The 12467-nt window shown below is 50.5% G+C and overlaps 2 protein-coding genes across 8 annotated transcripts in view; one reads left to right on the top strand and one right to left on the bottom strand.

Annotated features, from left to right (window-relative positions):
• SPPL2B (signal peptide peptidase like 2B) overlaps positions 1 to 12467 on the bottom strand; it is a 154526-nt gene that overhangs the window by 91826 nt on the left and 50233 nt on the right. The gene's annotated exons all lie outside the window — the stretch shown is intronic.
• Positions 9963 to 12467, top strand: part of DOT1L (DOT1 like histone lysine methyltransferase) — a 58240-nt gene continuing 55735 nt past the window's right edge. For 2 of the 6 annotated variants that reach the window (XM_057539826.1, XM_057539828.1), the window contains exon 1: positions 9963 to 10243. In XM_057539826.1, coding sequence (XP_057395809.1) covers positions 10163 to 10243 — 81 coding nt within the window. In that variant the 5' untranslated portion in view covers positions 9963 to 10162. The remainder of the gene's footprint in view (positions 10244 to 12467) is intronic. The other 4 variants (XM_057539830.1, XM_057539829.1, XM_057539827.1 and 1 more) reach the window with 3 other exon arrangements.

Here is a 12467-nt window from a genome sequence, read left to right as displayed (position 1 = left end):
AAATGGTACTGGCTATTGTAAAAAATGGTCCTGGCTAATAATTAGTGTGTAGATCATCAATTTGGACTGGGCCCAGCTGGGCAGTTCCCCTGCTGGTCTTGCCAGGAGTCACTCAAATATATGTGCTCATTTAGCCAGTGGGCAGCAGGCTGGTTGCTCTAGAGGGCTTCAGCTGGGCTGGCTCATCTCTGATCCTGTTCCTCCAGGAGGCAAACCAGACTTCAGTACAGTACATCCTGATGTTCCTGTAAGAGGACAAGGATGGAAGTTTCCAGACCTCTTGAGGCCATTTGGAGAGGCTTTAAGGGCCCACGCTTTCTCCCCTAAGGAGGATTGATTAAAGACAGGGTCTAGAGTTCTCAAAACATACACCCGGGCTTCCCTGGTGGCGCAGTGGTTGAGAATCTGCCTGCCAATGCAGGGGACACGGGTTTGAGCCCTGGTCTGGGAAGATCCCACATGCCGCGGAGCAACTAAGCCCGTGAGCCACAACTACTGAGCCTGCGCGTCTGGAGCCTGTGCTCTGCAACGGGAGAGGCCACGACAGTGAGAGGCCCGTGCACCGCAATGAAGAGTGGTCCCCGCTCGCCGCAACTGGAGAAAGCCCTTGCACAGAAACGAACACCCAACACAGCCAAAAATAAATAAATAAATAAATTAATTAAAAAACAAAAACAAAAACAAAAAAACATACACCCCTGCCCCACTGACCTCAGGCTTGATGATGCAGAGCAGTTACCTGCTGCTGCGTACAAACCAGCACAAAACTTAGAACATCCACCATGTAATACGCTCCTTGCTCTGTAGATCAGCAATTTTTAAAAAAATTTTATTGGAGTAGAGTTACTTTACAATGTTGTGTTAGTTTCTGCTACACAGAACAGAAAACCATGGCAGAAAACCATAAAAAAGATGACAACACAACCCTCAGAATGGGAGAAAATATTTGCAAACGAAGCAACTGACAAAGGATTAATCTCCAAAATATACAAGCAGCTCATGCAGCTCAATATCAAAAAAACAACCCAATCCAAAAATGGGCAGAAGACCTAAATAGACATTCCTCCCAAGAAGATATACAGATGGCCAACAAACACATGAAAAGATGCTCAACATCACTAATCATTAGAGAAATGCAAATCAAAACTACAGTGAGGTATCACCTCATACTGGTTAGAATGAAAGAGAAAAACAGGGCTTCCCTGGTGGCGCAGTGGTTGAGAATCTGCCTGCCGATGCAGGGGACACGGGTTCGAGCCCTGGTCTGGGAAGATCCCACATGCTGCGGAGCAACTAGGCCCATGAGCCACAACTACTGAGCCTGCACGTCTGGAGTCTGTGCTCCGCAACAGGAGAGGCCACGATAGTGACAGGCCCGCGCACCGCGATGAAGAGTGGCCCTCGTTTGCTGCAACTGGAGAAGGCCCTCGCACAGAAACGAAGACCCAACACAGCCAAAAAATAAATAAATAAATAATAATTTAAAATGAATTAAAAAAAAGACTTTAAAAAAATGAAAGAGAAAAACAAATATAGTATATTAATGCATATATGTGGAATCTGAAAAAATTGGTATAGATGATCTTATTTACAAAGCAGAAATAGAGACACAGATGTAGAGAACAAAAATATGGACACCAAGGGGGAAGAGGGGGGTGGGATGAACTGGGAGATTGAGATGGACATATATGCACTATTGATACTATGTATAAAATAGATAACTAATGAGAACCTACTGTATAGCACAGGGAACTCTACTCAGTGCTCTGTGGTGACCTAAATGGGAAGGAAATCCAAAAAAGAGAGGGAGGATATATGTATGTGTATAACTGATTCACTTTGCTGTGTAGCAGAAACTAACACAACATTGTAAAGCAACTATATTCCAATAAAAATTTTTTGAAAAATTGCTGATCTACAGAGCAAGGAGTGTATTACATGGTGGATGTTCTAAGTTGTGTGCTGGTTTGTATGCAGCAGCAGGTAACTGCTCTGCATCATCAAGCCTGGGGTCAGTGGGGCAGGAGGGTATGTTTTGAGCACTCTAGCGGGAGACCCTGTAAACACACATGGCAGAGCGTGGGGACGTGCACAGTCCTCTTGTTGGGAGAGACTCGAATATTTGGGAATAGCAATCTACCCTTCCCTTCCAGGTACCATGTGTGGTGTGTTTCTTGTGAGCCAGAAAGAGCCCATCATATGCAAGCACATTGTATGTACGTGTGTGTGTGCAAATATGAGTTTCTTCTGCACACCCCTCAGCACCTTGCTTTCTTCGTAGAACGTGTTGTGTCCATCTTTCTCCATGAGGACATCTGTCCAAAGTTACATCTGCTGGATGACCTTCACCTTGGCATACAGATTTCTCATCATCCTTCCCTGCTGAGACAGATGCATCCGTGCTCCCAGTCTTGCCAAGAATGAGCTCACTGACCCCAGGACAAAGCAAAGGAGGCATCGGGAATGCATCAAGAGGACGCTGAGAGGGGTCCAGATTTCTGGGGCAGAAGCTTTGCCTGCAAAGCTGGTTATTATGATTGTATGTGCTACCACTGTTCTTCTTTTAACTGTGGTAAAATATACATAAACATAAAATGTACCATCTTAACCATTTTTAAGTGCACAGCTCACTGGTATTAAGTACATTCCCATTGTTGGGCAACCATACCCACCATCCATCGCCAGAACTTTCTCATCTTCCCAAATAGAAACTGTCCCCGTGAAACCCTGACTCCCCAGCCCCTCCCCCAGCCCCTGGCCCCCACCATCTACTTCCTGCCTCTGTGGATGTGACTGGTCTAGGGACCTCATATAACTGCAATCATATAGTATTTATCCTTTTGTGCCTGGCTTATTTCACTGAGCATCATGTCCTCAGGGTTCATCCACGTTGTAATGAGTGTCAGAATTTCCTTCCTTTGTAAGGCTAAATAATGCTCCATTGTATGCAGGGACCGCATTTTGTTTGCCCACTCACCTGTCGATGGAAATTTGAGGTGTTTCTGCTTTTTGCATACTGTGAATGGTGCTGCTATGAACATGGGTGTACAAATATCTGTTTGAGTCCCTGTTTTCCATTCTTTGGGCTGTCTGCCTAGGAATAGAATTTAGTGAATCATATGGCAATTCTATGTTTAACTTTGTGAGGACCCACCAAACTGTTTTCCACAGTGGCTGCACCATTTTACACTTCCACCATCGCAGACCTAGTTTTATTTTATTCTTTTCTTTCATTTTTATTTTAGGCTGTGCCAGGTCTTAGTTGTGGCACGCGGGATCTAGATCCAACCCGGGCCCCCTGCATCGGGAGCACGGAGTCTTGACCACTGGACCACCAGGGAAGTCCCTCACCCGTTGTCTTCTGAAAGGACATTTACATTGTTTCCAGTTGTTGGCTACTGTGAACAGAACCACCATGGACATTCTGATGCACGTCCTTTAGAAGGGAGTAGACATGTTTCTCTTGGGTGTGCTCTTTGGAGGGGAACTGCTGAGACCTGGAGTAGTAATGTCGGCTCTGGTGGATCCTGCTGGACAGTTTTCCAAAGAGGTTGCTCCAATCTGCACTCCCACCAGGAAGATACGGGTGTTCCAGTGGCTCCCAGCTGAACCAGCACTCCGCATTGTCTGTCTCCTTAATTTTGGCTCTTTGAGGAAGAGGAATGTCCACCCGAGGGTTAAAAGACGATACTTGGGACTTCCCTGGTGGCGCAGTGGTTAAGAATCCGCCTGCCAATGCAAGGGACACGGGTTCAAGCCCTGGGCCGGGAAGATCCCACATGCCACGGAGCACCTAAGCCCGCGCCACAACTACTGAGCCTGCGCTCTAGAGCCCGCAAGCCACAACTACTGAGCCTGCGAGCCACAACTACTGAAGACTGCATGCCTAGAGCCCGTGCTCCAGAACAAGAGAAGCCACCGCAATGAGAAGCCCGCGCACCACAACGAAGAGTAGCCCCCTTTCGCGGCAACTAGAGAAGGCCTGTGCGCAGCAACAAAGACCCAACACAGAAAAAAAAGACGATACTGGCCAGGTGATCAACGGTAAATTCGTTTGTCATAAGTCTCATGGATGGTGTGTATCCTTGATGTGACCTGAGGAGAATGGCCTTTTTATCTCTGTCTGGATCTTCCGCCCCAAACCCTGTAACTCCAGGCCAACCATAAGAAAAACATCAGAAAACAAACAAACAAATTGAGGGAAAAAATACCTGACCAGTCCTCCTCAAACCTTTCAAAGTATCAAAACCCAGGGACGTCTGAGAAATGTCACAGCCCAGAGGAGACTGGGACAGAAAAAGGATGTTAGGGGAAAACTAGGAAAATTCTAATCAAGTGTGGACTTTAGTTAATAACAATGTATCCATCTTGGTTCCTTAGTTGGATAAACATGTCGTACTAACGTACTAACGTGTTGGAAATAGGGGTACTGGGTCAGGGTCCACGGCACTCTGTACACTCTGTACAGATCTTTGCAACTTTTTTGTAACTCTAAGCTATTCTAAAATTAAGCAAGTACTAAACAGAGATAAGAATGTTATTTCCTTGATTTGAACATGCCTGAGTTTCTTTTCATGGTCACATTTTTGCTATCTGGATGTGTCTTGGAATCAGTAGCAGAGGAGAGTTGCCAGCCCCTGGGAAGATGTGGGTGGTTTGCAGGTGGCTTGCTCTGGAGGTGAGGACCACGGCGGGAAGTCTGCAGACTCGGGCTGCACTTAGAACCATGGGAGGGGATGGGCCAGCTCAGTTAGGGATTGAACCTATAAATAAAACTTTCTTTCTTTTCCATTATGGTTTATCACAGGATATTGAATATAGTTCCCTGGGCTAGACAGTAGGACCTTGTAGTTTATCCATCCTATATTTAATAGTTTGCATCTGTTAACCCTAAACTCCCAATCCAACCCTCCCTCACTCTTTCTCCCCCTTGGCAACCACAAGTCTGTTCTCTATGTCTGTGAGTCTGTTTTTGTTTCGTAGATGAGTTCATTTGTGTCATATTTTAGATTTCACATATAAGTGAGATCATATGATATTTCTCTTTCTCTGTCTGACTTACTTCACTTAGTATGATAATCTCTAGGTCCATCCACTTTGCTGCAAATAGCATTATTTCCTTCTTTTTATGGCTGAATAATATTCCATTGTATATACGTACCACATCTTCTTTATCCATTCATCCATCAGTGGACATTTAGGTAGCTTCCATCTCTTGGCTATTGTAAACAGTGCTGCAATGAACATTGGGGTGCATGTATCTTTTCTTTCTTTCTTTTTCTTTTTCTTTTTTTTGTCACACGGCATGTGGGATCTTAGTTCCCCAACCAGAGATGGAACCCATGCCCCCTGCACTGGAAGTGCAGAGTCTTAACCACTGGACCACCAGGGAAATCCCAGGGGTGCACGCATTTTTTCGAATTAGAGTTTTCTCCAGATCTATGCCCAGGAGTGGAATTGCAGGACCCTATGGCAGCTGTATCTGTTCTCTGCACGTCTCACATCAACCACCTGCACTCCAATCCTTGCTCTCAACGTCATCTTTGGGGAACCCAACCTGCGACAGGGACCTTGACAAGAAGAAATGGCTCAGGGAAAAGCTACCTGCACAGGGAGGAGATAGAGGCCATCGCCCCTGGGGTGCGGCGGGGAGAGTGGGCACAGAGATTTGTCATTTCACCCCCGATACTCATCTCAGCCCTCCTGGCTGCCCCGCTCTAGGTCACCTCGGGATACAGAGGTGACCCGGATAGAGTCCCTGCCTGTGCAGGAACCTGGGGGCACCAGCGGGTCTGAATAATATTAGTGCAGGGTCTCCCCCGCGGCACTGGGGTTATTCGGGGCGGGTCATCCTCTGCTGGGGGCCCCTCCTGGGCACTGTGTGGGGTTCAGCAGCAACCCTGGCCCCACCCATTTGATTCCAGGGGCCCCTCCCCCGCAGTTGTGACAACCACAGATTTTCCCCACACATCACGGAAGAACTGGGTGAGGCGGGGGGGCAGGATGCCTGGCCCAGGGCCAAGTCTGCCCCAATCCCGTCAGCGCCTGCATTTAGAACTGCCCCTTTCCTCTCCCACCTCCCCTGCCCTGCAGTGGTCTCCAAGACATCATCCCCATGTAATAAATCACACCTCAGTTTACTGTTTGCTGCCCTCGCTAGAACGTGAACTCTGTGAGGAGAGGGATGCTGTTATGTCCCCAGCACCTAGAAGAGTGTCTGCTGTGTAGTAGATGCTTCATAAATACTTGCTGAATAAAGGAGTTGAATAAAGGGATGAGTGGATGAATGAATGAAGGTTACAATGGAAGGAGGCGGGAGATTCCCTTTCTGGCTCTCGGGGGTTGGGAGATCAAGTGAAAGATCCGTCCTAAATAGGCTGACCAGCCTTCTGGGGTCCCCCGGGACTGAGGGTTTCCCCAGAGTTCCAGCGCTCAAACCTGAGCGGTCCTGGGCAAACTGGGGGCGGGTGTTGGTCACCCTATCTAAACACAGTAACAATTCCAGCTGCAATAGCAATGGCCAATGACCTCTACAGTCTTATTGACCAGGCACAGTTCTTTACCTGGCGGGGAAGGGTGGGCCAGGATTGGAATTCTGGTGATCCAGGGCGGGTGAGGGCACACCCCGGGCTTGTGTAAGGGAGTCCAGGAAGGTTCTGGAGGAAGTGACAGTGACACAGGAGGGAGGGAGGAGTCTAAGGAAGAACGTCCCACACAACAACCTGTGCCAAGGGCCCTGGGCCCAAGGTCACACCTGACCAGGGCTTGCTTTTTTTTTTTAATTTACTTTTTCCCACGTGGATATGCAATTGTCCTAATGCCATTTATTGAAAACTCCTTAATTTCCCCACTTTCTGTCATATCAAGTTCTCATACATCTGTTTCTGGACCTTTATTCTATACCATAGAGCTATACGTCCCATCCTTGCACCACTAGGGCTGTTTCATCACTATCACTTTATTTTTTATTGATTTATTTTTTTGGCCGTGCCATGGGGCATGTGGGACCTTATTTCCCTGACCAGGGATCGAACCCGCGCCCCCTGCAGTGGAAGCTTGGAGTCTTAATCACTGGACCTCCAGGGAAGTCCCCAGGGCTTGCTTTGACATCCATCGAATGGTGGGGGTGGGCACGGGGAGCAGGGAGCCATCCTGTGTAGAAATGCAGGGTGGAGGGGAGGATGGATCGAGCTGGAGGGGAAGAGGGGGAGGAGGGAGGGAGGGAGGGAGGGCGAGAGACAGACAGAGAGTTTCCGGAGACAATAGCTCTGGCCGTGTCCTAGGGCATGAAAGCTGAAAATAGCTCCTAGTGCCGGGAGCCTTGGAGCCGGAGCCTCGGAGCCAGGGTGACTGGCTCTCCTCCCTGGTGTGTGTGTGTTGCGGGGGGGGGGGGGGGAGGGGAGGGGGGGGTGGCTCTGGGCTTCTCAGGCTGGGAATGGGGTGCACAGAGCAGGGACGGAGCAGGGACCCTTCTCTCTGGGACCTCGTGGGCCATCCTCAGCTCACAAAGCTGAGCCACTCCTGGCCCTACGAGTGGGGGGCTTATTCTCCCTGTCCCCTGGATCATACCCCCTCACACACAACTTCCCCGTGTGTGTTCCCAGCAACCAAGAGAATCTGTTTTTAAAAGATTTGGGCGAGGGGGGTAACCATACAAACAAGAGCAGAATGGATACTTTTTCAGAATGTGAATGGCTCTGTGTAAGCCCACCCCCAGGGTAACCACAGTCCTGACCTCTAACACCCTTGACGAGTCAGCCTTGGTCTGGGCTTGCGGACCCACGGAAGCTTCCTCATCCCCTCCTTCAGATCCCGTCTCTCCCTCGGCGTCTTTGTGAGAAGCACCCGGGGAAGTGGGACTGCTAGGCTGTACTGCTGCTAGAACTCCACCTGGGCTCCACCAGGCTCCAGCCCCCCGCCCTGTGCACCTCTCTGACCCTGAGGCACCTCAACTGGTAGGAGCGGCATCGCCTTCCCTCCTGGGACTTGTGACACTTAAGGGAGACACCGAAAGGACAAGCCTTTGGCTCCCTGGCTGGCAAAGAGCAGGTACTCAATTGTCATAAGTGTCCGTATCAGTGAGGGTTCTCCAGACAAGCAGAATCCATAGAGTGTGTGTGTGTATACACACACACACGTACATATGTACACGCATACAAAAATAGACAGCTGTGTACATATGCAGTATGCATACACACATAGACACATATAGTATATACAATACACACATACATATATACACACATATAAAATGCATAGTTTGTATATATACAGTACATACACATACATATAACATATACAATATACACACCCAGGTACATATATATCATATATATATACACACATACAAAGATATATAGGTGTGTATATATACAGTATACATACATACACATATACTATACATACACATATAATATATGCAATACATACACATACATACATATAGACACACATATACACCTACATATAAAAGCATATAGCATAAAAATATATATGTACTGTATATATAAATACACAGTATATATACATACATATATATAAAAAAATACACATACATATATACAATGTATATACACACATACACACCTATATGTAAATATGCGCATGTATATACACATATAAATACATATGCAAGTGTGTATATATACAGTATATACATATATACATATAATACCTATACAACATATACACATACAGGTATACAACATATATACACACCTATATATAAATATACACTGTATACATACATACAGTGTACATATACTGTATTTATACACACCCATATATAAATATATGGGTGTGTATATATACAGCATGTTCACATTTATAATACGTATACTATATATATACATACATACATATATACAATATATACACACAAATATATAGGTTTCTATGTATACTATATGTAGTACTTACACATATACTACATACGCCCGCACATATAAACATATGGGTATATACATATATATGTGTATGCACATACCTTATATTCAATATATATGCATGCGTACATACAAATATATAATATGGATACACACATATACAAATTAATAGGCTTGTATATATTCAGTATTTTTAGATATATAGTTTTGTTTTAAGGAGTTGACTCACGTGACGGTGCGGCAGGCAAGTCAGGGCAGGACTCTGGGCTGGAGACACAGGGAAGAGCTGATGTCCGAAGGCCATTGGAGGAACAGTTCCCTCTTTCTATGGAACCTCATTTTTCTCTCGTCCTTCAACTGACTGATGAGGCACACCCACGCCGCGGCATTGACAATCTCCTTTACGCAAAGTGGACCGATTTCAGTGTTAATCTCATCTGAAAAATACCTTCCTGGCCATATCTGGAATAATGTTTGTGGTTGCCAGGGCCCCGCGCAGTGCGCACATGAGATTAACCATCCCCGTGGCGTTGATGACACTTTATTTTCTCCCCTGAGCATTGTCACTACTATTCCAATTAAAACGGCAGCGCCATGAGGGCAGAGCATTTCCTTTTTTGCCAGTACTGAGCGTCCAGGGTCTGGTGCCTAGCATAGGCTAAATACACGGCATTCTTGTGAACAGAAGCCGGGATTCCGGCTTTCACATTTAATGAGGAATTATAGTCTTATTATTGGGGGGGGGGGGGTTTGTTACGGTACGCCAAGAGAGGGACTCGAACCCGCCACCGCAGGCCCCGAGGGGTCTCCCCGGGTCCCCACGTCGGGCCGGTGGGGGTAGCCGGGGGCAGCCGAGGACGTGCGTGCGTGCGTGAGTGCGTGCGTGAGTGCGGGCGAGCCCACGGGGCGGGGCTGAGGGGGGGCGCGCGCGGAGCGGCGGGCGGGGCAGCGGGCGCGCGCCGCCTCTTCGCGCCGGGCCCCCCCGCGCGCGCGCCGCGAGTGGTTCAGCCCAGCCCCCGGCTCATTGTGCTCGACTCACGCCGGCCCAAGATGGCGGCGGCGTTGGAGGCTCCGGGCCTGTGACCACAAAGAGGGAGCCGGGGGCCGGACGGGAGCGCGGCGGCGGCGGCTGAGGCCCAGGCCAGGCCCCCTCCCCTCAGCCTCCCGCCCGCCCGCCCGCCCTCCTCCGCCCTCCCGCCTGCCCCGCCCCCGCCGGCGGCGCCCCGCCCCTCCCCCAACCGCCCGACTAGCATGGTGCGGCGGCCGCGCGCGCAGACATGGGGGAGAAGCTGGAGCTGAGGCTCAAGTCGCCCGTGGGGGCTGAGCCCGCCGTCTACCCGTGGCCGCTGCCGGTCTACGTGAGTGCCGCCCGTCCCCTCCCCTCGGACCCCCGCCCCTCTTCCCCCACGGCGCGCGCTGGGCCCACCGAGAAACTGAGCGACTCGAGTCCCCAGACCCTCTTTGGACCCTCCTTCCCACCCCGCCGTGGTTCTCCGCGGCCGTTTCCAGCCCCCGCGCGCAGGGTGGGCAGAGGGGAGCCGGGGCCAGCCTGGGGCGCAGACTTGGCCGCGGGGATTCCGCGCTTCCGAGGGGCGCCCGAGCCGGGCTGCCGTTGGCTCTGCCGGGCTGGGGACCCCGGTCCCCCCGGGCCTGGACTGCCGGCGGGCTTGCTCTTCCGTACTTTATGATCTGACATGTAGGGTTTCTTTTTCCTGGTAGTTTATTCTTGGCGCTGTCAACGTGCTTAGCTTTTTTATTTTTGAGGACACCCTTTTCTCCCTCTTTCCAGTTTTTTGTGTTTTTGTTTTGTTTTAGTTAGGCATTTTGTCCCTCTGATCTTGAGTGGGTGGGCTGGCAGGACCCTTGGAACGGAGGCGTTCTGTGCCCTGATCTTGAGTGGGTGGGCTGGCAGGACCCTTGGAGAGGAGGCGTTCTGTCCCCTAATTTGAATGGGTGGGCTGGCTGGACCCTTGGAGAGGAGGCATTCTGTCCCCTGATTTTGAGTGGCCTTTGGAAAATGACAGGCCAAACGGAAATTTACACAGGCGTCCCGGTGATTCCAGAAATGCAGGGTGCCCGGCCGGGTTGGCGCCCGGCCTCTCGTCCCCGGTGGCGGCGTGGTGCGCGTGTTCGTGTCCCAGGGTCCACGCTTGGGTCCTGCAGCCCGCCTTCGGGAGGGAAAGCGCAGCGGGCGCCATGGGCCGGCGCCTTTGGGGCGCCCTTTCGCGCGCTCGGCTTGCGGGGGACCGGCCTCCAGGGGACCCGGCGGGGAAGCCCGCGCGCCCCGCCCCTAGCGCGGGCTCCGTGTGTGTCAGTTTGTGGAAACTGTGTCGCGGCCGGGGGCGGGGTCGGGACGCTGGGACCGCCCGGGAGCCGATGTTGGCTCCGGGCCCCGGTTCTCCGCGGTTCTCCGAGGTCGGAGGGTTTCCAGCCCGCCACTGCGCACCGGCGCTTTCTATTTTTGCTCTTCCTGCGCCCGGAGGCGCGGCTGAGCCCGGGCTCTGGCTTTTCCGGTTGGGTAGCTCCGGGTGGCCCGGGTGGGCGGCCTGAGCAATGGGCAGGGCGGGGAGACATCCCAGGGCACGGAAACTGAAAGTGGGGAGAACCTTCAGAACTCTAGCTGATCCACTTGCCTCGCCTCCCCCGCCCCTCTTACTGCACTTGTCATGTACCGGTTGGCTGGCCGGCGCATTTTTCAAAATGTAATAATTTGTTTATCCTTAGTAGCCGTGAAGCATAGTTCACTTGTAGTGCACAGTTCTAGGAGTTTTGACAGATGATCGCCATCAGGCGGCAGAGCAATCCCGTCATCTCATTTGCTGCCCTTTGGCGCCAGCGTGCCTCTAGCCTCTTGGCCACTAATCTCCTCTCTGTCCCTAAGGTTTTGGCTTTTCCAGAAAATCAGATAAACGGAACAACAGTATGTAGCTTTTTGATTCTGGCTGCTTTGGCTCAGCAAAACTTATCAGAGATTCATCCCTGTTTTTTTTTTTTTTTTAATATTTACTTATTTAGTTATTTACTTGGCTGTGCCGGGTCTTAGTTGCGGCACATGGGATCTTCATTGCCGCGTGCAGGATCTTTTAGTTGCGGCGTGCGGGATCTAGTTCTCTGAGCAGGGATGGACCCCGGGCCCCCTGCATTGGGAACGCGGAGTCTTAGCCACTGGACCACCAGGGAAGTCCGTCATCCCTGTTGTTGCGGGTATGAGAAGTCACCCCTTTTTTTTTTTTTTTTTTTTTAAGGATTTTCTTATTTATTTATTTATTTATTTATTTATTTATTTATTTTTGGCTGTGTTGGGTCTTCGGTTCGTGCGAGGGCTTTCTCCAGTTGCGGCAAGCGGGGGCCACTCTTCATCGCGGTGCGGGGACCGCTCTTCATCGCGGTGCGCGGGCCTTTCTCTATCGCGGCCCCTCCCGTCGCGGGGCACAGGCTCCAGACGCGCAGGCTCAGCAATTGTGGCTCACGGGCCCAGCTGCTCCGTGGCATGTGGGATCTTCCCAGGCCAGGGCTCGAACCCGTGTCCCCTGCATTAGCAGGCAGATTCTCAACCACTGCGCCACCAGGGAAGCCCCACCC

The sequence above is a fragment of the Balaenoptera acutorostrata genome, chromosome 2, assembly GCF_949987535.1.
Source record: "Balaenoptera acutorostrata chromosome 2, mBalAcu1.1, whole genome shotgun sequence".
Taxonomy (NCBI): Eukaryota; Metazoa; Chordata; class Mammalia; order Artiodactyla; family Balaenopteridae; genus Balaenoptera; species Balaenoptera acutorostrata.
Note: the sequence above shows the minus strand (reverse complement) of the source record. Positions and strands in the feature narration are given on the sequence as shown.